Here is a 25,874-nt window from a genome sequence, read left to right as displayed (position 1 = left end):
TGTCTTAGTTTGTTTGGACGTAGCTCAGAGCTACCCTTCGTCTAAATTCGTGATGTCTGAGAATTGTTGTTGCCAATCGATTCAAATTTATGGCACATCAAATTTCTGACAAAAACTTCCCAAGTTTTTACATTTTCTGATTTCAAAAAATCCCACGGTTGGATTTTTTATGACTATTTATCACTGTTTTGTCTGCATAGTTACCGCTCGCTAATGTTTTGGGCTTTTTATCCCTGTTTTGCCTGCATAGTTACCGCTCGGTAATTTTTTTGTGCATTTTCAATCTTTTTGAGTTTCATTGTCAGGCCAATATATGAAATTTTCGGATGTTGTTCTTTTTGGCTTTTTTTAAAATATGTTTTACGATTCGTTGGCTTTCTGTATCCGAAGTGGTACGAAGCTCAGCTTCGGCTCTGTGTTAGTTGTGGTACCTGATTATGCGCGGAAAACAAAAAAAAATGAAAAAAAGAAAAACTAAAACCCGAATACAAATTCCCCTCCCCCTATTTTAAATGGTCGGAACCAATAATTTAAGCTATGTGCGCTCCAAAAATATATAAATCTTTATAGTTTAACATTCAAAGATATTCAGCTTGAGTGGACACTGAAGGCTATCCAACTCACTAAGTCAAAATTAACATGACAAATAAATAAGTTTTTTCTTATTTCAGAATTTGAAATGGAGGTTCACTTTATTTGTACATAACGATAAAATAAAACAAAATGTTCAAAGGAGGTAAATCTCGTCCGAACATTTCTCGTTCATCGGCGGGTAGCAGATTCGAAATGAGAGACCAACCGCCGCCTGAATACAACGAGAACGAAGAAGGAAACTACTTGGAAAACGAAGACGAATATTCGGGAAACGAGGACAACAATAACATCATGGAGTCTGAATTGAACCTCAAGGACCAAGAAGGAAACGATAGAAAGCTGCTTGGGGGAGCGGCCGATTTAGCCGACAAGTTTTCAAACATGGTGAATTTGAGAAGGCATGTTCAGAAGTGGGCGAGTTGTGTGCCTTCGAAGAGGAAAATAGGAATCAAGAAAGATGGAAGCGGAACTGTGGATGTTCCCAGTGATCGCTTCATTCCAGTCTCAGGTAGATGTCTAATTACACTTCTGAGTAAGTGTTTATTATACGAAGCTAGTGGTATCGTGACTTAATTCTTAAGTCGTTCTCAGAATTGAAATGAATATTTTTGGAATGTCCGTCATTATCATCTTCTGACATTTAATGACAGCTAATGAATGTTGTAGGCTACACATCTATTTCACAGCCTGAAAAGGTCAAAGTATTTGTATTAAATAACGAGTGGAAAGTATAGATTTCCAGTATTGAACTGATTTATTGAATGGTACTGTTTTTGACATAGGATCTACCGTATCAGCTAGCAGAATACCAAAAAATTGCACCGGTTTGTTAAAAATCAATTTCTCAACCGTACGTAATATCAACTGCGTGTTAGTAGTGAATCATAAAGCTTCAAATCTGCGTAGATTACATTTTTTTTCGGGAATTTTAAGCAGCAGCGTCCCAGCCCCTACCCCCCCCCCCCCCCCCCCCCCACCACCACCCCCCGCGGCTCATCCACGCGGCCGTATTCCACACCCTGATCTATTTGCTAAATAGTGCAATTTTGCCTGCTCATCAGTTTAGTTACTACATGTCTGGTAATCATAAATAGTAGTGCAACATTCGAACATTCGGTTTTCTTGGGTTTTTCAGTCTTCTTGAGAAAACAAAATAAAGATCAATATTTGATTGAAAATTTTCCAATTTTCAGGCAGAATATTTGGCTTCTTATCTCGATCTCCAGTAAGTGATGCTTTTGTCTGGGTACAATGTTTCCAGTAGTGCTGAAAACAGTGTCAGACGGATTACTCGAGAATGGTATGCAGAAAAATTTCCTCGCCAAAGTAGCGAGTATTGGATACTCAGTGTAAACAACTGAATAACATGCAGGTCTAATAGGACCGAATATTCGGAAGGATGACGCAATAAACAGCGGGGTTGATTTTTTTAAATTCTCCGATTAAAATCAGGCTGATTTTAATCATGCAACCCTGCAGAACTATTCAAAAATACCAAATCATGAAGCTTATCAACTGCCTGAGTTTCTTGTGTTGTAATGTGTATAGTCAGTCAACATAATTTGGAGTTACTTTTAGGGTACGTGAAGTTGAATGAAATGGGAATCTGTGAGCTGGGAAGTGACGTAGAAGATGAACTTCTCCCCGTGGACTCCAACGTACCAGAAGAGCGAGACAAGATCAGAAAACACAATGCCTCGATCACCCAAAGCCAAGCGCTTCTCCACTACTTTGCCAAACTAGCCCGAAGTGATGACATCGACGAGGAGATTGATATGGCTTTTGTGGATGGTCTGATCAAGTCAGGTATCAATGAAACTGTTTTTTTTTTGACGTGGTTTTTCCACATTCAATGTTTTGTCTTTTTTGCCAGACATGTCAAAATTCAATTCTACAAATACTACGAGTCGAAAGTAGACATGTTCCTGGTTTTTCTTCTTTTTTGGGTTTAATCCCCTTTAAGGCCCGTTAAAATCATGATTAAAACGTTTTTTTTTTCAGGCGCAGACGTTAATACAAGAGACGTTTTCGGCCAGAGTTTACTTCACGAAGTAGCGAGGGCGTGGCATACTTCAGTTGCGGAGTATCTAATAGACAAAGGGGCGGATGTGAGTGGTCGGGATTACTTAGGAAGGACGCCACTGCATGTTGCGGCTGCGGTTGATTATCCAGACATGCTCGAAATGCTACTGGAAAGTGGAGGTAATGGAGGTCAATTGCAATGAAGAACTTCCTTTCTGTTTGAAAATTTGGTTGCGGTCTTAGAAAGTATTTGGGAATACGTTTTTTTTTGTTTTAAGCTGCGATTGTTAATGCCTTAAACTGAAGTATTTGTGACGTCTACGTACGTTTTTGATTTAACTTGAACACGACTTTAACCTTCAAGATTCGAGAAATTGAAAATGTGCTGGTGAACGTTACGTCTTATTCCATAGACAATATGTAACTGAAAAAACGACTAAACGCTTGGTTTTTCTTTTAGTTGAAACATCGTCTTCCTTTTTGTCAGGTATCCTCGAGGCTCAAACATTTGAAGAGAATCAAACGCCACTGCATTTTGCGGCTCGCAACGATGCCAGCAATGCACTCCTGAAACTGATCAAGTGTCGGGCAGATCTAGAAGCGCAAGATTACAAGGGAAGAACTCCTCTGTTCGTGGCAGCTGAACTGGACAGGAGCGATACTGCCAGGATGTTGTTGGAGTATGGTGCTAACGCGGGAGTGGTGGACAAGTCAGGAATGGCTGCTATTGTGCTGATGGTGCGGAAAATGTCACCGGTGGTAAGTAGTCACTATACTTGATATCTTCAGGTTGATCCATTTATATGGAAAGAATTAAGAACATATGGTTAATTGTCAATGAGCGCAGGGAATTTTGAATTTTTAGGTCGAGTTCTTGAGGGCGTGAAACTTTTAAATTTGACTAAATGAACTTTGCCAATTTAATGAATATATGTGGCTTAACTTTCGTATTTATCATGCACTTCTGATTTCTATGGAACCATCTGTAGCTATTATGAATTGAATTTAATGGTTTTGAAAGCATTTAGTTTAAAATAAGTATAATTTACAAAATTAGTTTAAAAGTAACCTTTCTTCTAATGCGCGGTAGGCCAAAGAAGCACTGGACCAGTTCCACAAGAAAGACAGGGCAAACCGGAAGCAGATGTTTTATCTGGACAAATTGGAACACGTCAAAGCAGGTTAAAAATTGTTTGTTGAGTTTTACATCTATATTTAACATTTGCAAACATTGGAGGCGTTAGTTAATACATGAATGAAAATGAATAATATAGTGATGTTGTAAAAGCGAAAATACTTAAGATTTCCATTTGAGGTAGGTATCTTATGTAGATATATATTTTGTGTTTCAGACCAAGAAGAGGTTGCTGCACAATCTGCGGTAAGCTGTGAAACTGAAATGAAAAAAAAAATAACCTATTTGTACGACATCCGGGTTGAGCGCGTAGCTAATTTTTAAAGGTCAGCTCATTTTCAGGCATAAACTGCAGTATTTGAAAAAAAAAAACATTAAAATAGAAGAAAGAATTATAATTTTGAATAAATCGTAAAGTTAAAACTCGTGATTTACTAGTGTCAATATAGGAGAAAATTTTTTTTCAATTGTTTCAGCTCATTACACTTGAAAGAGCAAGTGTCTTGTAATCGGGAACTAGACTTTTTTTCCCGTAAACAACTTTCCTAACACATTTGAAATTGAAATTACTGTTGCTTTGTTATCAGTTCTTAGCAGCTTCCAGGACACTGTTCGCTTGGCCTGGAGTTGATGTGGTTGCCTTTGCACACTTTGGTCTGGGTTTCGAGTCCCGACCGGCTCTTGTTTTTTTTCAGCGTTTTTCCCCGGGAAAATTGAATAGTCGGACTATTTTTTGTCGGCTTGTGTTTTGTCGGCTTAGTTGCAACACCACGATTTTTTTTGCACTGTAAGCAGTTTAGATTTGCGATCTCTGACTGGTGTATTTTCTTTTTTTTACACTTAAGAAGCGAGTGTATTGGTACGAACCTTCTTCTTTCCAATCTAAGTTGCAAATATTGGTGCGGCACTCCAATAATGGTGGGGCAATTCACAGCTTTTTGATAGCATGTGCTTTGACATTCGAATAGTAATAAGTTAACACAGTTGATGCATTTTTAATTCATCAAATGAATTTTAAAAAGTGATTTGTTTCGATCAACATAATAATGAAAACTCGATTTCAGAAAATTTTTAACTCAATATATCTAGCAACTTTTTGAAATGTATAATTTATACATAATGTGGCTTTATCCTTTGCGATTTGTTAGTTGCAAAGTTAGTGTGGATGCCTTCAGTTTGTTATATTCCAAATTATTACCTGCAAAATTGAGTCTATTTGGTGCCACTTTTGCTGAATGGCATTGGCAATTTTTTAGGATATGTAGCTGCTTTATTCGTGACTAGTGTTTGCTGGTTGTTAAGCTTGCGTGGCTTAGTGGATAGTGCAAGAAACTCAAAATCTCTTAATTGCAATAGGTCACAGATTCGAATCCTACACATAGCCGAGTTTTTGCTAATTGGAGGCTCATTTCTACTGTTTCTTATTTCACTTGATAAAGCTGCTTTTTGTGTTCTCGCAAGTGTTTGCGATGCACAGCTTCGCCTCTGTAAATTTTGCACAAAGTGGGAAGTTAATTTGGAAAAATATGCTCATCATCCTTGTAATAACTTAGATACGTTATGAAAACAACTAAGTTTTCCTTCCCGATATTTCGATGTTTCACTTTCATTAATATTTTTTTCCCTTTTTATCCGTCGGAAAATTTCGTCCGAGCTATGCAGTAACATTTATCCTGAAAATAAAGAAAAATCATACCGCTGAATGACTTGACGTCGGGTTAAGAATTTCATTGATGTGGACAGTTTTTAATGCTAGTTTTTGTTGGATGGTTCGACTCCTGCGAAATGAGTGTATGCAAATTGGAAGCGAGAAAACTTTTGAAATAATCGCGTGCGATATCTTGAAGTCGCGTATGGGAAATATAGTTTTCTGGAAATTTTGTGTTTCAGACCAAGAAGAGGTTGCTGCACAATCTGCGGTAAGCTGTGAAACTGAAATGAAAAAAAAAAATAACCTATTTGTACGACATCCGGGTTGAGCGCGTAGCTAATTTTTAAAGGTCAGCTCATTTTCAGGCATAAACTGCAGTATTTGAAAAAAAAAAACATTAAAATAGAAGAAAGAATTATAATTTTGAATAAATCGTAAAGTTAAAACTCGTGATTTACTAGTGTCAATATAGGAGAAAATTTTTTTTCAATTGTTTCAGCTCATTACACTTGAAAGAGCAAGTGTCTTGTAATCGGGAACTAGACTTTTTTTCCCGTAAACAACTTTCCTAACACATTTGAAATTGAAATTACTGTTGCTTTGTTATCAGTTCTTAGCAGCTTCCAGGACACTGTTCGCTTGGCCTGGAGTTGATGTGGTTGCCTTTGCACACTTTGGTCTGGGTTTCGAGTCCCGACCGGCTCTTGTTTTTTTTCAGCGTTTTTCCCCGGGAAAATTGAATAGTCGGACTATTTTTTGTCGGCTTGTGTTTTGTCGGCTTAGTTGCAACACCACGATTTTTTTTGCACTGTAAGCAGTTTAGATTTGCGATCTCTGACTGGTGTATTTTCTTTTTTTTACACTTAAGAAGCGAGTGTATTGGTACGAACCTTCTTCTTTCCAATCTAAGTTGCAAATATTGGTGCGGCACTCCAATAATGGTGGGGCAATTCACAGCTTTTTGATAGCATGTGCTTTGACATTCGAATAGTAATAAGTTAACACAGTTGATGCATTTTTAATTCATCAAATGAATTTTAAAAAGTGATTTGTTTCGATCAACATAATAATGAAAACTCGATTTCAGAAAATTTTTAACTCAATATATCTAGCAACTTTTTGAAATGTATAATTTATACATAATGTGGCTTTATCCTTTGCGATTTGTTAGTTGCAAAGTTAGTGTGGATGCCTTCAGTTTGTTATATTCCAAATTATTACCTGCAAAATTGAGTCTATTTGGTGCCACTTTTGCTGAATGGCATTGGCAATTTTTTAGGATATGTAGCTGCTTTATTCGTGACTAGTGTTTGCTGGTTGTTAAGCTTGCGTGGCTTAGTGGATAGTGCAAGAAACTCAAAATCTCTTAATTGCAATAGGTCACAGATTCGAATCCTACACATAGCCGAGTTTTTGCTAATTGGAGGCTCATTTCTACTGTTTCTTATTTCACTTGATAAAGCTGCTTTTTGTGTTCTCGCAAGTGTTTGCGATGCACAGCTTCGCCTCTGTAAATTTTGCACAAAGTGGGAAGTTAATTTGGAAAAATATGCTCATCATCCTTGTAATAACTTAGATACGTTATGAAAACAACTAAGTTTTCCTTCCCGATATTTCGATGTTTCACTTTCATTAATATTTTTTTCCCTTTTTATCCGTCGGAAAATTTCGTCCGAGCTATGCAGTAACATTTATCCTGAAAATAAAGAAAAATCATACCGCTGAATGACTTGACGTCGGGTTAAGAATTTCATTGATGTGGACAGTTTTTAATGCTAGTTTTTGTTGGATGGTTCGACTCCTGCGAAATGAGTGTATGCAAATTGGAAGCGAGAAAACTTTTGAAATAATCGCGTGCGATATCTTGAAGTCGCGTATGGGAAATATAGTTTTCTGGAAAATTTGTGCCGTCAATTGATTATGTGGATCTTGTGCATCAGCCAATTCGTATAATTTTACATGGCCGTTTGACATTTCATCTTAACCAAATTAAACAGTTCAATTCTTCTATACGTCTGAAAGAAAGAAAGAAAGAATATATTTCTCCAACATAAATGAACAGACAATCAGAGCATCTAATTTTGGGATTTGGAGAGGACGGGATCCTAGGTGTCACTAAACATCTGCCCTTACAGGCTATATTATTAGGTAAAAACTAAGCAGAATAACCTATGAAAAAAACTTCATCTATCTTTAGATTTTCAAGAATAAAATATGATTTAAATATAAAATTTATGATTCAGCTGCAAGTGATAGTCGACTTCAACAAACTAGACCTGATCATGCATCCAATATTCGAGAAACTGATAGAAGTCAAATGGGCCAAATTCGGACTGAAGGGAGCCCTGTTCCAGCTGTCAATCAATCTTCTATTTGTGGCTTCGTGGACAGTCCAGGCACTGGCTGAACCCTCGGGAGAACCCTGGAAGTATTCGCTGCCAGATGACGTTTGGAGAATAGCTCTATATGTGAGTATTTGTGTGGAGTTCAAATAATATAAGATTATATAAAGGAAAGCATTGAAGTAAAAGGATCCTGTGCGCATTAGGATTGTTTGAGTTTACAGTTTGGGATTGGCGAAGCGATCATGATATAATAATAATTGTAGTTCCTGCGAATCGCAGAGGAGCTATCAGTAGGCCTTAACAGTCCTGTCGAGGATAGTCCATTTGAATTATCTCCCCACATTCCAGACAGTGTTATTTTGCTGAGCGAAGCTGTTTTTTTGCGACTCAAGGCCGTTTTTTTTGCGTCTAGAACTTTTACGTGGTACCACTATTGCAGCCAAATTTGGTCAGGTTGTGGTAGACCTGAAGCTGGAGGTCAAGTGAGAGCTTGTCCTCACACACTATCATTGCCATGGCATGGGATCGATATAAAAAATACACTTCAATCAGATCGAGCAATTGAGGGCTCGCTTATACTTGTTTAGCTTTATGCAATTTGTGGAGACGAAAGATATCATAACCAAGTGTCAATCAAGTCTACGATGGAATGAAATTGAAAAACTGTTCACTTCTGAAGTTTCTTTTTGCAGATATTTAGCGTATCGATATATTTATATGTCGTAAGGAGAGAAGTTTTCGAATACCAGAAATCCGTACACTTAAACAAGGTGACACCATCATTGTCATTTTAGATTACTAAATTACATCAGATTATTCATTTCATTTGTTAGAAGGAAGGCAAACTCCACTATCGAACAGCAAAAGCGTAAAGATCACGAAAAATGTGATCGTATTCTAGTTTAGAAATTTGTATTTAGTTTTCAGATTTCCCAGCGAAATAAAAACTTTACCGATCGATCCAATTTTCTTCTGATTAAATTTTTTAACAAAAACGTTTCAATCTTAAATTGTTCTTAAAAATCAAAGGGCCTCATGGCCATCTATGTTTTTCTTCGAATTTCGAAAGTTTAGATTTTTTCAAAAAACAAGTCAGTATTTTTTTTGTTTACTTGCGTTAGTTGACTTTTTTCCAACTGTAGGTTGGGTGCGTTTTTTAAATTGCAAGTGATCCCTGTCGGTAGTAAGTTGCTGACAACAACAATCAAATATGTCATGTGTAGTTAACGAAATCGCATTAGTCACGCATTATCTTTTGCCAGTTACAGGAGGCTCAAGGTTATTCTCCCCCGAAATGGGAAATCGGCGAAGGGTTGGATGTGAACTTCATCCGTGATCGGGTTTTAAATGTGTAGGCTGGGGCTGACTCATTTCATTTAAAAAAATTAAAGTGTACCATAGTAGGTTTCAATTGTGAAGTTTATCCACCAAATAATCGCAACCTTTTCCAGGGCGTATCGGTTACTCTATGGCTCTATCAATTCGTCAATGAAATTTTTGAACTGCGCGACTCTAAAAAGCAGTTCAGCGTACGTATTCACCTAGTCTAATTATAACAAAGAGAACTAAATTTTATAACAAGGTGTTTAAAAGAAACTAACAACTTACCCGTTCTTTTGCTGGTGGACCTCATTGAAATTTGAACTTATCTTTGAACAACCCCCCCCCCCCCCCTATGAGGGGTTCAAAGATTTGAACCTCTCTATGCTACTTACATAGTTGTAAAATTTGAACCTGTCTATGTTACATAGTTAAATAACTATGAAAGAGTAATTCAAGAGTTAAGCAAGGGCGAGTTTTTGATTTGGTGCCTAGTAGAGAATTTCTCCCATTTAACCAATCCCCTTTTGTATTAACTTGACTGTCTTAATTTGACTGCTGCAGTTGATAACCCTATCGATATCTGCGTACAGTTTCATCTACGAAATATGGGAAATGAAAACATCTCGAAAGAAACACTCTGTAAGTTTAGATGTGCGAATAGTTTTTCTTTGAACTTAGCTCAGTGTGCTTTTCTTGGGCAGTGCGACAATTCGTAACAGGCTACAATTTGTAAAAAGACATTGACAAGTTGAATACGCTTGCTCCGCTGCGCTTGCATCCTCCGCGAGAGGAATATTGCACGTGAATCAGTGTTACCCGCCTTATCTACTGTTATGAATTTTCGCTTGTCACCAATTGTCTCATGGTTTTCTTAAATTGGCGGAAAAGTTTCTTGTGTTTTCAGCTCTTTCGGTAGTTGTTGTCTAAATTTCTAATGATTTTCTTGTTTGTCTGTCTAAATGTCTGATCGAGGATTATTAAGTAATGCGTAATGTGATTGGTGGGTGTTTCAGCGTTGGTATAAATGGAGAAAAGAGCAGCTGGAAAAAGACTTCAAATACGTGCACCAGAGATGGCCAGAGGTAAATTTCGTAATCATGTTTTGACTCTTTTGCTCCAGTTGGCAAAAAGTAAATATCAAAAACGATTTGCTTCTGAAAAATTTAAGAAATATTAAGAGAATGATTTTTATGTTCACGATGACACGTAATAGAATATACTCTGGATTAAAAGTTTTCAAACCAGAAACAAAGTGTCTCGGTTAATTTTTGAGGTGTATCCTGTTTTCATCATGACAGGAGTATCTTGTAATTATTTTTCTACTCCAGGAAGAGAACTACCTGCGCTTGGAACTTCACAGTCTGCAAGACCAGGAGCCCAGTTACTTCTACGACCTCTGGAACTGGTTCGACTGGGTTACGTACTTTATCCTCCTCATCCAACTCATCATGCACGTCGTTGACATCCTCTTTCACCACAGCACCTTAACTGATGTCCAGAGGGGCACTTTTTCAGTCGCTATTATTCTGATTTGGGTGCGGTTGATGAAGAATTTCAGGGCGTTCAGACAAGTGGGTCCGTTTATAGTTATCTGCACGTACATGATCAAGGATATATTCAGATGGCTGTTCGTCTATCTCATATTCTACATTCCATATTGTAAGTTGAAATCAAGGCAATAATTTAAGAAAAAATTACATAGATATTGAAGTTCATTGCTGATATATGCTTTTGCATAAATTCCTTGGCTTCCCCCTCCCCCCTCCCCCCCCCCAAAAATGGCAATCGGGGGTGGGGGTGGGGGGGGGGGGGAAGAGAGCATGATCCTTAACACCAAATTTGAAGCTCAAAGGTGGCAATTGTTTTTTTAAGTGTCTTCTGTTTTTTCAATTGGGTGTTTCGTTAGTTGTTACGAATTGTTCTTTGAATGAAAACGCTTATCAATATATAAACTACTAGCCGCATCAGTTTTTTAAGACCATTCATCCACGAGGAACCGCTGTTGTACCGTTGCTTAAGAACATGCCATTTTTTTGTTTTTTTTTGTGCGCTGCGTAATGTTGCCTCATCCTCAAGCAACGAGAACGGATGATGGTGGGCCTCAAACATCTGACTTTTGTTTTATTTTGAATTATTCGTTCAGGCGTGGCCTTCTACATGATCTTCGGTCAGAACGATATCGAAGGCTACGAGACGTTCAACTTGGTCATGTACTCTCTCTTCCGAATGACCCTTGTGGATGACTACAATTATGACGGACTGGCGAGCAACAACCTGGCGATGGCTCAGATACTCTGTGGAAGCTTCCTGGCTATCTCTGCAATTGTCATGCTCAACCTGTTCATCGCTCTTATGTCGGATACCTTCCAGAGGTGACTGAGAGTGTATAAAGTGGTTCTGTTCTTAGAGTTTAAATGTTGTCTGAGAAAACTCGCTGACATTGGTCGAACACAAATGCATCAAATCGGACACAGAATTGGGCGAACAAGCTCATCTAGACTGTGACCTTGAGAAAATAGATGAACTCAAAAAATTTGTGGTTTTTAGTTTAAATTCTCGACTTTGAGGCGCTTTTTGTTCCAACCATTGCAAATGGGGAGGAATTTTAACATCTGGTGTATTTTAGTTTTTTCTTTTTTTTTCGCAAAATCAGGTGCCACAAGTAATCATCGGACTGGGTTGAGTGATTACACAAGCAATGCTTGTGTTACAGTATGAACTATCTTTTTTTCCAACCTAAGACGCAAATATTGTTGCAATAAAATGTGTTCATTTTGATCAATAACCAGCTATTAAATACACCAAGTGCAAAGGTTATTCACACAGACTATTTTTGTTCCGACTTTCGTAACGAAAGTAGGGGAATATTTGTTCTCGGGGTGGTTTTTTTTCTTCAGATAAATTTCGACTTTTTAACTAGCCATTTTTGACGGGATTTTTTTATATCATTCAAAAAATATTGTTGTCCTGAGCTTAAATTTAGAAAGATATTTCATCTGTGATTTTTTTTCGTAAAGTTATGGGGGTTTAAAAATTGCCATTTTGGCCAATTTTGGACAATTAACGCGCGATATATTTCGCGCTATTAACGCGTAAGCGAAGATTTAATCCGTCATAGAAATTGTTCCAAATTGGTTGGAGGAAGCTTCTTTGCCATAACTGATTTGTTACTAGGAGCGACATCATCACTTTTTTTACTTAATTTGGAGTGTGGGTAATGATTTTCACAAAAAAACTCTTAAAATTAAAAAAAAATTCATTTTATTTTTATTACATCTAATTTTTTCATGCTCTTAAAATTTTGGCATGTTAGGTGGTAATTTTTTTTCAAATTGACTGGTACTGCTACTGCGTCATAATTGGCGTGCGTCATCAAAGAAATATTGTAGTTTTAATCATTCAGTTTTTCCCAGTAGCGTTATCGTGCATATTTTTGCTTGTGTATGTGAAGTGCAACTTCGCCTCTGTGTTTATCATATTTACACAAGCAAAGCTTGTAGGATAGTATGAACTCCTTTTTTTCCTACTTAAGTCGCAAATATTGTTGCGACAAAATGTGTTCATTGTAAATGTTCGTTTTGACCAATAAACAGCTATTAAGTACATCCAATGCTAAGGATAGTAACACAGACAATTATATTACAAATAGCTTTTTAGCTTCAAGGTATCATGGATCTCTAGAGTAGAGTTAGGGAAAGAGATCCGCAATAAAATAAAAGGGTTCGATCCTTGGCAGGGTCGGATGTTTTCAATGAACTTTTTCGTATATTAGTTAAAATGCGTCCGCTCTATAAATTGAGGCATGTTAGTTGGTACATTTCTCTTTTTTTCCAACTGACTGGTACTGCTAATGCGTCTTAACTGGCTTGCGCCAATTGGCAATTATGTAGAGTCATTATTGGCGTGCCTTAAGAATTTTTATGGGTTCAAAGTTTTACTCTTTCAGTTTTTCCCAGCAGCGTTATCGGGCATATTTTTGCTTGTGTATGCGAAATGCAACTTCGCCTCTGTGTTTATCATATTTACACACGCAAAGTTTGTGGGATAGTATGAACTCTCTTTTTTCCTACTTAAGTCGCAAATATTATTGCGACAAAATGTGTTCATTGTAAAAGTGTTCGTTTTGATCAATAAATAGCTATTAAGTAAATCCAATGCTTAGGATAGTAACACAGACAATTATATTACAAATAGCTTTTTAGCTTCAAGGTATCATGGATCTTTAGCGTAGAGTTAGGGAAAGAGATCCGCAATAAAATAAAAGGGTTCGATCCTTGGCAGGGTCGGATGTTTTCAATGAACTTTTTCGTATATTAGTTAAAATGCGTCCGCTCTATAAATTGAGGCATGTTAGTTGGTACATTTCTCTTTTTTTCCAACTGACTGGTACTGCTAATGCGTCTTAACTGGCTTGCGCCAATTGGCAATTATGTAGCGTCATAATTGGCGTGCGTTACTTCAGAATTTTTATAGATTCAAAGTTTTACTCTTTCAGTTTTTCCCTGCAGCGTTATTGGTCAAATTTTGCTTGTATGCGAAGTGCAACTTCGCCTCTGTGTAAAGTCCTTACAGTCGTTATTCCCAATTTTTTTTCTAATAATTTTTTTTGATGTCTAGAAAAACTGGTCAAAAGTTTTTGATTTTTGGTCTAATTTCGAGCGAATAAAGCGAGCGAGCCTTTATATTTTAATGGCTGAAAAGCTTATAATAGCTAAATTTGAAACGTAAAAACCTCATTTTAATCGAGTGACTTTAGTTTTTCAGAGCATTTTTAGAATAGAAAATTTCAAAAATTTAAAAAACTGCAAAACTTCCGAAATTTTCGATTTTTTTTAATTTGTTTGTCGCTTTTTTAGTGATTTTTCGGCAAGAATTTTTTTCAATTTGCTTATTTTATGATGATTGTTGAATAAATCTAATCCTAAGTTTTTTTGCCCTTTTTATCACACCACGCCGCGAAAAGTGTCAATAATTTGAAGAAATTTTTTAATTGTATTTTTTTAGACTATTTTCGGAACATTCTGTGCTACTTGCCTAGTAACCGGCTTTCCTTGTTTAGCTTTTTGTTTTTGTTTTCCATGAAAAATCAAGCGCCACAAATAGTCATCAGACCTGGTTGAGTGATTTATTAATAAAGTTGTTTCAATCGTGATTCGAACGACCCTACAAAGTTTTCAAAAAGTTTTCCCAGTGTAAAATTTATTTTTATTACATCTGATTTTTTCATGTTATTACTGCTCAATAGACTGCTCTAAAAACTTAAGCATGTTGTTTGGTATTTTTTTTTTCAAGTTGACTGGTACTGCTACTGCGTCATAATTGGCGTGCGTCATAAAACAAATTTTGTAGTTTTACTCATTCAGTTTTTCCCAGTAGCGTTATCGGGTATGTTTTTGCTTGTGTATGCGAAGTGCAACTTAGCCTCTGTGTTTATCATATTTACACAAGCAAAGCTTGTAGGATAGTATGAACTCCTTTTTTTCCTACTTAAGTCGCAAATATTGTTGCGACAAAATGTGTTCATTGTAAGTGTTCGTTTTGACCAATAAACAGCTATTAAGTACATCCAATGCTAAGGATAGTAACACAGACAATTATATTACAAATAGCTTTTTAGCTTCAAGGTATCATGGATCTTTAGCGTAGAGGTAGGGAAAGAGATCTGCAATAAAATAAAAGGGTTCGATCCTGGGCAGGGTCCCATGTTTTCAATGAACTTTTTCGTATATTAGTTAAAATGCGTCCGCTCTATAAATTGAGGCATGTTAGTTGGTAAATTTCTCTTTTTTTTTCAACTGACTGGTACTGCTAATGCGTCATAATTGTCTTGCGCCTATTAGCAATTATGTAGAGTCATAATTGGCGTGCGATACTTAAGACTTTTTATAGATTCAAAGTTTTACTCTTTCAGTTTTTCCCCCATAGCGTTATAGGTCAAATTTTGCTTGTATGCGAAGTGCAACTTCGCCTCTGTGTAAAGTCCTTACAGTCGTGATTCCCAATTCTTTTTCTAATAATTTTTTCTTGATGTCGAGAAAAACCGGTCTAAAGTTTTTTATTTTTGGTCTAATTTCGAGCGAATAAAGCGAGCGAGCATTTATATTTTAATGGCTGAAAAGCTTATAATAGCTAAATTTGAAACGTAAAAACCTAATTTTACTCGAGTGACTATAGTTTTTCAGAGCATTTTCGGAATAAAATTTTTCAAAAATTCAAAAAACTGCAAAACTTCCGAAATTTTCCGAATTTTTTTTTGATTTGTTTTTCGCTTTTCTAGTGATTTTTCTGCAAGAATTTTTTTTCAATTTGCTTATTTTATGATGATTGTTGAATAAATCTAATACTCAGTTTTTTTTCTGCTTTTTTTATCACACCACGCCGCGAAAAGTGTCAATAATTTGAAGAAACTTTTTTATTGTTTTTTTAAGACTATTTTCGGAACATTCTGTGCTACTTGCCTAGTAACCGGCTCTCCTTGCTTAGCTTTTTCTTGTTGTTTTCCATAAAAAATCAAGTGCCACAAATAGTCATCAGACCTGGTTGAGTGATTTATTAATAAAGTTGTTTCAATCGTGATTCGAACGACCCTACAAAGTTTTCAAAAAGTTTTCCCAGTGTAAAATTTATTTTTATTACATCTGATTTTTTCATGTTATTACTGCTCAATAGACTGCTCTAAAAACTTAAGCATGTTGTTTGGTATTTTTTTTTTCAAGTTGACTGGTACTGCTACTGCGTCATAATTGGCGTGCGTCATAAAACAAATTTTGTAGTTTTACTCATTCAGTTTTTCCCAGTAGCGTTATCGGGTATGTTTTTGCTTGTGTATGCGAAGTGCAACTTAGCCTCTGTGTTTATCATATTTACACAAGCAAAGCTTGTAGGATAGTATGAACTCCTTTTTTTCCTACTTAAGTCGCAAATATTGTTGCGACAAAATGTGTTCATTGTAAGTGTTCGTTTTGACCAATAAACAGCTATTAAGTACATCCAATGCTAAGGATAGTAACACAGACAATTATATTACAAATAGCTTTTTAGCTTCAAGGTATCATGGATCTTTAGCGTAGAGGTAGGGAAAGAGATCTGCAATAAAATAAAAGGGTTCGATCCTGGGCAGGGTCCCATGTTTTCAATGAACTTTTTCGTATATTAGTTAAAATGCGTCCGCTCTATAAATTGAGGCATGTTAGTTGGTAAATTTCTCTTTTTTTTCAACTGACTGGTACTGCTAATGCGTCATAATTGTCTTGCGCCTATTAGCAATTATGTAGAGTCATAATTGGCGTGCGATACTTAAGACTTTTTATAGATTCAAAGTTTTACTCTTTCAGTTTTTCCCCCATAGCGTTATAGGTCAAATTTTGCTTGTATGCGAAGTGCAACTTCGCCTCTGTGTAAAGTCCTTACAGTCGTGATTCCCAATTCTTTTTCTAATAATTTTTTCTTGATGTCGAGAAAAACCGGTCTAAAGTTTTTTATTTTTGGTCTAATTTCGAGCGAATAAAGCGAGCGAGCATTTATATTTTAATGGCTGAAAAGCTTATAATAGCTAAATTTGAAACGTAAAAACCTAATTTTACTCGAGTGACTATAGTTTTTCAGAGCATTTTCGGAATAAAATTTTTCAAAAATTCAAAAAACTGCAAAACTTCCGAAATTTTCCGAATTTTTTTTTGATTTGTTTTTCGCTTTTCTAGTGATTTTTCTGCAAGAATTTTTTTTCAATTTGCTTATTTTATGATGATTGTTGAATAAATCTAATACTCAGTTTTTTTTTCTGCTTTTTTTATCACACCACGCCGCGAAAAGTGTCAATAATTTGAAGAAACTTTTTTATTGTTTTTTTAAGACTATTTTCGGAACATTCTGTGCTACTTGCCTAGTAACCGGCTCTCCTTGCTTAGCTTTTTCTTGTTGTTTTCCATAAAAAATCAAGTGCCACAAATAGTCATCAGACTTGGTTGAGTGATATATAAATTAAGTCGTTTCAATCGTGATTCGAACGACCTTACAAAGTTTTCAAAAAGTTTTCCCAGTGACGAGAAAAACCCGTTTGAAGTTTTTGTTTTTCCGTGTATTTCCGAGCGAGCAGGCCTATTTTCAAATTTTTTTTAATAGGAATTTTAAAATAAAATTGTGTTACAACATGCCTATTTTACTATATTTTTCGGAATTTTCTAAATTTTTTGTTCAGATCTTTGCATCACACCACGCACAGAAAAAATCAATTAGTTTTAGAAAAAAAAACATTTAAAAATTTTTTTTTAAGAATATGGTCGGAACATTCTGTGCTACTTGCACAACAACCAGCTATCTTTCTTTGAATTGTCACCAAATTATTAAATATTTAATCACCCATGGATACTGTGCAGAAAGCTTACAAGCTTGCCAAGATTTTCTATCTCCAGTGCACGATGTATAATTTAATGTCAACATACTCCGGAATCTCCCGAGCATTTTAGAGCGATTAAAAGTATTCTTCTTTAAAAAATAAGTATCGATATTAAGCATCTCTATAAGTATTAAGCATCGTTATTTTCTCTACTACATCTGTCAAACTTCATAGAGGTCTTCGAATCATTAGCTTGTCCAAGAGTTTTATCTGTTGTGGACCATTGGAAATTCGGCTTCGATTAATAGAATTTTGGTAACGTGGTTGGCAGCGAATCGGCGTGATCAGAATCGTTGTCCCGGCATATGTAAACGAAGGGTGTTTTTCATGTAGTGTTTGTTTAGGGTGTATGATAATGCGATAGCGAATGCGCTTCTACAGCAAGCTAACTTTATCCAGTCGGAGGAGGAGGGGCTGAGAGACACACAGCTGAATGAGTTCAGAGACTACATCCATTCCTACTGCTCCCCCCTCAAGGAGTACTACGATGACGACTGGGAGGAGTCGGAGGATGACCTGAAGAAAGTCACCATTCAGATCAAGGTATAATCTAACATCATTTAGACATTCTGTTTCCGAAGTATCCCAACACGCACTAAAGAACCTAATATCAACCCCCTAAACCGCCCCTCGGCATCTCTAAGAGGTCCATGTTTGTGTGATAAACCTGATAGATATTTCCACGCTGTTTGTAGGTTGGATGAGGAGGGGTAATAAAAACTATCAATCATAGTTATCAGTTTCTTTCCTCAATCATTTTTCTTAAGGATACTTAGGTCTTTATAGCGAAGTGGAGTTATGCCTAGTCTCAGTACAGTAGCCACAGTTCACTTGATTGAATACTATGTGGTAGTCATTTTTTTCGCTTCAATTGATGTTATCCGTCTTACTGCTATTGTTAGTCATTGACGTCATTAAGTGAGACGGATATTTTCGTCATGCAAAGTTGCTAGAAAGTTTATAAATGAATTGGGTGACGTTCAAATCTTAGCTCTGTTTGTAATACTAACCAACCGAAGTGTCAGTTGGTATAATATTCGTGCTGTTATTTTGCAAGTAAGTGAGCCGTGGCTTAGTGGCTAACTGATTTGAGCCTAAAGCAACTCTGATTCACTAGTGGCCAGTTCGATTCTCGGACAGAGAGGTGCCTAAACCAGTGTGAACGCCGCAACGCTAACTCGACACTTGCTAAACTTTTCTATTACTGCCAAAAAAAATGATATCAATTTTGATGCTAAATTTTTATTTCATTGCCAAATGCAAAAAGATATATATAAAAGGAAAAATATGTTCAAGGAAAAAATGGACGAGTATTTGGAAAAAGCTGAAGACGAGCGAAGGGAGCGAGACATCGGTATATCAGACGGCGAGCTTCCTCAAGACTTGAAACTTCTCTGCGACACAGTCCAAGCATCGATGAAGGGAGACGGGAAGAAAGTGAAGAAAGAAATCTCCCAGTTGAGGAAAGAAGTCGCTGAGTTGAGGCAGATTCTGGTAATGATGACATCGACAGGAGTGTCCGGTGGCCGCGGAGGAGCAGGAATGAAGATGGAAAGGAGGAATCCAAGTGTTGCAGCGTCGGAAGAACAGAATAGTGGACGTTATAGCAAGAGAGCAAGTAAGTAATTGCAGTTTCAATTGGGTTAGAAGAAACACAAATTTTAAACAGACATTGCTGAAAAGAGTTCCTTCTGATCACTCCGCTTCTAGGCAAGAGTTTGTTTCTTTATCTATTAGCGACTTCAAAATTATTAATTGTCGATGAACGAAGTGACAAAACTTAGTTAGGTCTTGTTTTTTTTGTTTTAATATTTATAGGTCAAATTTAGTTTTCGCGGTTTGAACTTTGAATTCTTATTGACTTCAATTCAATCTGATTTGCTAAATGAGAAGCAAATTATGCTCTCGGGTAGCAAAATTGCAAAAGGCTTAAAAGTGGGGATGACGTATAAGTTCAAAAGTGGATTTGAGTTTTTAGATTACCTAGAGGAATGCAAAGTTTCTTTTCAATAAATTTTATCTTAAATCAAGTTGTTTTTCATCAGTAAAGTGTCAACCATAAAATTTTCTTGAATTCGAAAGAGCTAAAAGGTTTTTGGAAAGTAAAAAGCTCCTTTATTTCCTTTAAAACCTGGAAGTAGAAAATTTGAGTTCGCTGTCTGTTTGCTATAATTTCTCATTTTTTTCTTTGATCTTGTACTGTTATAGCAAAGCAAGTAGAAATAATTTTGTGATCTGCTTCGTTGAACTTTAAGGTTCCAAGAGAGATGGGTCTTCCGATGCGGATGACTCGAATAAATCTGGAAGAAAGCGGGAACCAGAAAGGACGGTGTCTGGCACTAGAAGAACGGACAAGCTGAGCAGATCGAATATCTCAAAGACCAATTTAATCTCTCCATCCTCCCGTAAACTGGCAGAGGTGGAGGAAGATGAAGATGAAATGTCTTCCAGAGAGTAAGAGAAAATAATTGTTGCTTCACAGCAGTATTTTGTACACGTTATACGATATAGGACAAGTTATACGAAAAAACCTTATACGATATAAGATTGTACGATTATACGCGAAATCAGCTGTATCCGATAATTTATACGGTTATACGATACCGATATTTGGCGGCTCTTTTTTGTGATACAAGGAATTTTTCATTGCATGCGGTAAGATTGATTGATATTAGGGTCGGCTGAGGTCCAATATGATGTTTTTTTTAATAGCAATCAGAGATTTCACGATAAGAAATATAATCGAGCAACAAAAACAATCTAAAAAACCTTGCTCGCTTGCTGTAATATAGTTATGATTTTGATCTCAAGTTACACGATTGTACGTTTTTCATACGAAAGCCAAAATATTAATTTATACGTTATATGCCAGTCGGATTATACGATTATAAGTTATGCGATTGTTTCGTTATTCGTCAATACACTGCTTCGCTGTTAAAAATTAAATGCCTTGATTCAGCGTTTAGCAATTTGAATTTCTAAAAAAAAACGAGCGTGCTAAAAACAATACAAAACGTTTTTGCGCCGCAGACAGTAATGAAGGCACGAACTAAGAATGGCGTTTGTAGAGCAATCTTGGAAAAGTTTTGGACAGAAAAAGAGTGGTTACTTTGGCGCGTCAAAATTTGTAATGTTATTTGTGTAGATTTTACGACAAATCAGGAGAAAGTGGAGAAGAAAGTGACCTGCCCCTGCACGAGGAACCGCCACTCTACATGTAAGATCCGAAGTCCGTCTTAAAGTACAATGCCAATGAGCGAATTTTTAGCGTGTCTCTAATAATACAGAAAAATCTCGATTTGCCGAACTTCCATTATTTTGGCCTTAGAAAACTCTATGAACTGGTTTTTAAGAGTATAGTTTCTAAGGTTTTTCATACAGGAAAATTTAAACGTTTTAATAATGCAATGAAACTTGGCAGGGCGAAAAAATTCAGTTGTGAACCGATTGGTTCTTCATATTGTACAGCGCAATTTTAGTCGTTAAGCTATAATCGCACGTAAAACAATTATAAAAAAGAAGAAAATTTGAACGGTGGGTCGAGTGGAAAAGAGCTGAATGTTTTAAGCTCAGTTCATTTAACATAAGCGAAGCATATTGTCATTTTATAATATACACTTCCAACCCAATTCGCAAATAAATTGATTCAAGATTGTTAAGCGCCCATGGTGCAGATGCTAGGATGTGTGATTCTCAATCTTCAGGCCGGGGTTCGAATTGGGCATAAAGAAATTTTTTCTTAGTTTTATCTTTTCTTACCTTTTTTTCTTCAATGTTTTATTTTGACGTCTTTATAGCTTTTTGCCTTTTGTAAGAGTAATGAACGCAATGAAGACTCTTATATAGGTCTTGCTGATTTTTTTTGTTTTTTTTCCAGGTAAAAGTCTTAAAATTTTTTGATAACTTTAGATGGGCATTCATACATATTGATGCACTTATGAATGCCCTTAGGTATATATGCACTTTTTGAGTTCAATTGAAATTCATCTGCTGAAGGTGACGTAAATAGCACTCTCCAAAGCCGAACGTGGAAGTGGCGCGAAAAAATGTGAACGATTTCTAGTTTCGTAAGTGGAATTTATTTTATAGATTTTCAGCGGAATAAAAACTTACCTGTTGATCCAGTTTTCTCAACTTGAGTTAATGTTATCAACAAATTGCCACTCATAAATTGTTCTAGAACTTCAAAGAGCTTAAAGGGCAGCTATTGTCTTCTTCGCAGTTCGAAAGTTGAGATTTTTTTAAATGTTTACTTGCGTTCATTACTCTTTTCCAATCTTCGATTGGCTATGTTTTCACGTTTGCGAAGTTACAGCTTCGACTCTGTGTAAAGTGAAAGGAAGCCACCCTAACGAGAAGCAAAACGTCAAGGTCACAAAAAACATGATCGACTTCTAGTTTTGAAAGTGGTTTTTAATTTTCAGATTTCCCAGCGGAATGAAAAATTAGCCATTGATCCAGTTTTCTCAAATTAGGTTAGTTTTATAAAAAAAAACGTCAATCTTAAATTTTTCTTGAAATTTAAAGAGGTTCAAGGCCCTTTGCTTTTTCTTTAAATTTCAAAAGTTGAAGTTTTTTCAAAAAACAATTTTCTATTTCCTTGCGTTCATGACTCTTTTTCAACAGTCTTCTGTTCACGTTTTGGGATCAAATGGAGCAGCTTGTAATTAATTAGAATCAATAGTTTTTTTGGTTGATTTTGTCTTTTTTTCGTCTCATTTTTTGACTATTCGAAGCTGATTTTTGTATCGAGGCCTCAGATGTTTTTCATTGTGGCGCTATTTTAGTCCAAGGGTTTAAGCAAAAAAAGTTAATCAAAAAATTTTTTGCTGTAATTTTGTTTTGCGGAAAATTTTGTTAATCACGATTTTTTGCCTTTTGTAAGAGTAATGAACGCAATGAAGACTCTTATATAGGTCTTGCTGATTTTTTTTGTTTTTTTTTCCAGGTAAAAGTCTTAAAATTTTTTGATAACTTTAGATGGGCATTCATACATATTGATGCACTTATGAATGCCCTTAGGTATATATGCACTTTTTGAGTTCAATTGAAATTCATCTGCTGAAGGTGACGTAAATAGCACTCTCCAAATCCGAACGTGGAAGTGGCGCGAAAAAATGTGAACGATTTCTAGTTTCGTAAGTGGAATTTATTTTATAGATTTTCAGCGGAATAAAAACTTTACCTGTTGATCCAGTTTTCTCAACTTGAGTTATTGTTATCAACAAATTGCCACTCATAAATTGTTCTAGAACTTCAAAGAGCTTAAAGGGCAGCTATTGTCTTCTTCGCAGTTCGAAAGTTGAGATTTTTTTTAATGTTTACTTGCGTTCATTACTCTTTTCCAATCTTCGATTGGCTATGTTTTCACGTTTGCGAAGTTACAGCTTCGACTCTGTGTAAAGTGAAAGGAAGCCACCCTAACGAGAGGCAAAACGTCAAGGTCACAAAAAACATGATCGACTTCTAGTTTTGAAAGTGGTTTTTAATTTTCAGATTTCCCAGCGGAATGAAAAATTAGGCATTGATCCAGTTTTCTCAAATTAGGTTAGTTTTATAAAAAAAAACGTCAATCTTAAATTTTTCTTGAAATTTAAAGAGGTTCAAGGCCCTTTGCTTTTTCTTTAAATTTCAAAAGTTGAAGTTTTTTCAAAAAACAATTTTCTATTTCCTTGCGTTCATGACTCTTTTTCAACAGTCTTCTGTTCACGTTTTGGGATCAAATGGAGCAGCTTGTAATTAATTAGAATCAATAGTTTTTTGGTTGATTTTGTCTTTTTTTCGTCTCATTTTTTGACTATTCGAAGCTGATTTTTGTATCGAGGCCTCAGATGTTTTTCATTGTGGCGCTATTTTAGTCCAAGGGTTTAAGCAAAAAAAGTTAATCAAAAAATTTTTTGCTGTAATTTTGTTTTGCGGAAAATTTTGTTTATCACGATTTTTTGCCTTTTGTAAGAGTAATGAACGCAATGACGACTCTTATATAGGTCTTGCTGATTTTTTTTGTTTTTTTTTTCAGGTAAAAGTCTGAAAATTTTTTGATAACTTTAGATGGGCATTCATACATATTGATGCACTTATGAATGCCCTTAGGTATATATGCACTTTTTGAGATCAATTGAAATTCATCTGCTGAAGGTGACGTAAATAGCACTCTCCAAATCCGAACGTGGAAGTGGCGCGAAAAAATGTGAACGATTTCTAGTTTCGTAAGTGGAATTTATTTTATAGATTTTCAGCGGAATAAAAACTTTACCTGTTGATCCAGTTTTCTCAACTTGAGTTAATGTTATCAACAAATTGCCACTCATAAATTGTTCTAGAACTTCAAAGAGCTTAAAGGGCAGCTATTGTCTTCTTCGCAGTTCGAAAGTTGAGATTTTTTTTTAATGTTTACTTGCGTTCATTACTCTTTTCCAATCTTCGATTGGCTATGTTTTCACGTTTGCGAAGTTACAGCTTCGACTCTGTGTAAAGTGAAAGGAAGCCACCCTAACGAGAGGCAAAACGTCAAGGTCACAAAAAACATGATCGACTTCTTGTTTTGAAAGTGGTTTTTAATTTTCAGATTTCCCAGCGGAATGAAAAATTAGCCATTGATCCAGTTTTCTCAAATTAGGTTAGTTTTATAAAAAAAAACGTCAATCTTAAATTTTTCTTGAAATTTAAAGAGGTTCAAGGCCCTTTGCTTTTTCTTTAAATTTCAAAAGTTGAAGTTTTTTCAAAAAACAATTTTCTATTTCCTTGCGTTCATGACTCTTTTTCAACAGTCTGTTCACGTTTTGGGATCAAATGGAGCAGCTTGTAATTAATTAGAATCAATAGTTTTTTTTGTTGATTTTGTCTTTTTTTCGTCTCATTTTTTGACTATTCGAAGCTGATTTTTGTATCGAGGCCTCAGATGTTTTTCATTGTGGCGCTATTTTAGTCCAAGGGTTTAAGCAAAAAAAGTTAATCAAAAAATTTTTTGCTGTAATTTTGTTTTGCGGAAATTTTTGTTAATCACGATTTTTGACCAAAATCTGACTCATTTTTTGTGCTAGCACTTTTAGTTTTAAGAGTCGATGAACGTAGTATATAGGTCGCGATGATTTTTTAGTTTTTTTAAGGATAAGTCCTAAAATTTGTTCAGGCTCAACTTTACTTTTTCGCGGTTTAACGTATGATTTCTTTTTAAATTCAGTTAATTTCCTTTGTTAAAAGAAAAGCAAACTCCACTATCGAACAACGAAAGCGTAGTCAAGAAAAAATGTGATTGAATTCTAGTTTCGAAAGTGAAATTTTTTTTTCAGATTGCCCAGCGAAATAAAAAAACTTACCTATCGGGTTACTTTTTCTGAAATTCAAATAATTTTAGCAAAAAAGTGTCGATCATAGAGTGTTTTTGAAATTCAAAATACTTCAAAGCCATCTTTGGTTTTCTTTGAAATTCGAAATTTGAGATTGTTTCAAAAAACAAGTCAGCATTTTTTTCTGTTATCTTGCGTTTATTGACTCTTTTCCAACTGTATGTTGGCTTTGTTTGGTATTCAAAAGTAACTAAATTATTATTATATTATACGATATTATACTACCCAAAACTTGATTTTATAATCTGTTGATAACCTTTAGAAGTCCAGAAGTTAAATTGTGTTTTTCAGGTCCAAGGAGGGTTTGACAACTGCTGGGGAGCCATCTTCGTCTCTAAGGCCTAAAAGGTCAAATCGAGGGGAAGACACCTCCACTATCCAGAGGCCCCGGCAGACTGTAAGACAGATCCAGGTCATGCCAGATGAAAGCAATGTGAGCGAACTGCTGGCCAGGTACCAGAATATGGATATGACGGACGGGGGAGTGGGGGATTCTTCTACTCCGAAGGTGGAAGTCAGAACCAGAAACATCACATCTGTGGTAAGAACATGAGTTAAATAATTCACCTCAAATAGCTATTTTCAAATTTGTTCATAGCCATTAATCGATATACGAGCCCTCAAGACGATATACGATATACCGATTATTTCATGTGAATGAAATAAGCTACTTTTTGTCGGTGGTGCGAATCATTTGAAAGCTTATTTGCAGGATTGAGTTTTAAGGATATTTTGTTAACATTTTTTGATCAGTTTTAAATCTATGCTTTTATTTCAGCCTCCAAGCTACAACTCACAGAATCCATCTACCTGAACTCTCTCGGAAAATCCGATTTGTGAAAAAATGAAGGTTCCGTTTTACCTTTCTATCGCCTGTAAAAATCTGTATATTAAAAACAGTGTCTAAATTGTACAAAATATAGATGCCCAATTTGTCTAAATTGTAAAGTTTATTGCGAAAGATTAGTTGAACAAATTGTAAATAATTACTAAAATCAATTTAAATTGCCATTTCTAAATCTAATTCAATCCGAATTCTTGATTTCTTTCTCATAATCTG

The 25,874-nt window shown here is 35.7% G+C and overlaps 1 protein-coding gene across 4 annotated transcripts; it reads left to right on the top strand.

The window, feature by feature from the left end:
• The first annotated feature begins 675 nt into the window (after nt 1-675).
• On the top strand, nt 676-25,849 carry LOC134840766 (uncharacterized). 4 transcript variants are annotated; one of them, XM_063856796.1, is made up of 17 exons: nt 676-1,102; nt 2,173-2,400; nt 2,596-2,796; nt 3,104-3,375; nt 3,707-3,797; nt 5,642-5,670; nt 7,646-7,870; nt 9,199-9,276; nt 10,084-10,152; nt 10,399-10,729; nt 11,214-11,442; nt 17,810-18,008; nt 18,762-19,083; nt 19,721-19,919; nt 20,611-20,682; nt 25,106-25,355; nt 25,593-25,849. In XM_063856796.1, exons 1-17 carry the CDS (start codon nt 724-726, stop codon nt 25,626-25,628), a joined length of 3,210 nt encoding a protein of 1,069 aa, XP_063712866.1. In that variant the 5' UTR covers nt 676-723; the 3' UTR covers nt 25,629-25,849. The 4 variants fall into 4 exon arrangements, with proteins under 4 accessions (XP_063712866.1, XP_063712867.1, XP_063712865.1 ...); XM_063856797.1 differs by lacking the exons at nt 5,642-5,670; nt 9,199-9,276 and adding exons at nt 3,969-3,997; nt 9,632-9,709; XM_063856795.1 differs by lacking the exon at nt 5,642-5,670 and adding an exon at nt 3,969-3,997.
• Nucleotides 25,850-25,874: the final 25 nt, after the last annotated feature.

Source organism: Symsagittifera roscoffensis, chromosome 2, assembly GCF_963678635.1.
Source record: "Symsagittifera roscoffensis chromosome 2, txSymRosc1.1, whole genome shotgun sequence".
In the NCBI taxonomy this organism is placed as follows: Eukaryota; Metazoa; Xenacoelomorpha; order Acoela; family Convolutidae; genus Symsagittifera; species Symsagittifera roscoffensis.
The sequence above is the reverse complement of the archived record's forward strand: the minus strand, read 5'-3'. Positions and strand labels throughout refer to the sequence as shown.

Excerpts from the sequence above, each read along its gene's own strand:
- LOC134840766 (XM_063856796.1), top strand. The coding sequence starts at position 724 with ATGTTCAAAGGAGGTAAATCTCGTCCGAACATTTCTCGTTCATCGGCG. Across the intron at positions 2,401-2,595 it reads GGATGGTCTGATCAAGTCAG|GCGCAGACGTTAATACAAGA; the intron begins GTATCAATGAAA and ends TTTTTTTTTCAG. Across the intron at positions 5,671-7,645 it reads AGGTTGCTGCACAATCTGCG|CTGCAAGTGATAGTCGACTT; the intron begins GTAAGCTGTGAA and ends TTTATGATTCAG.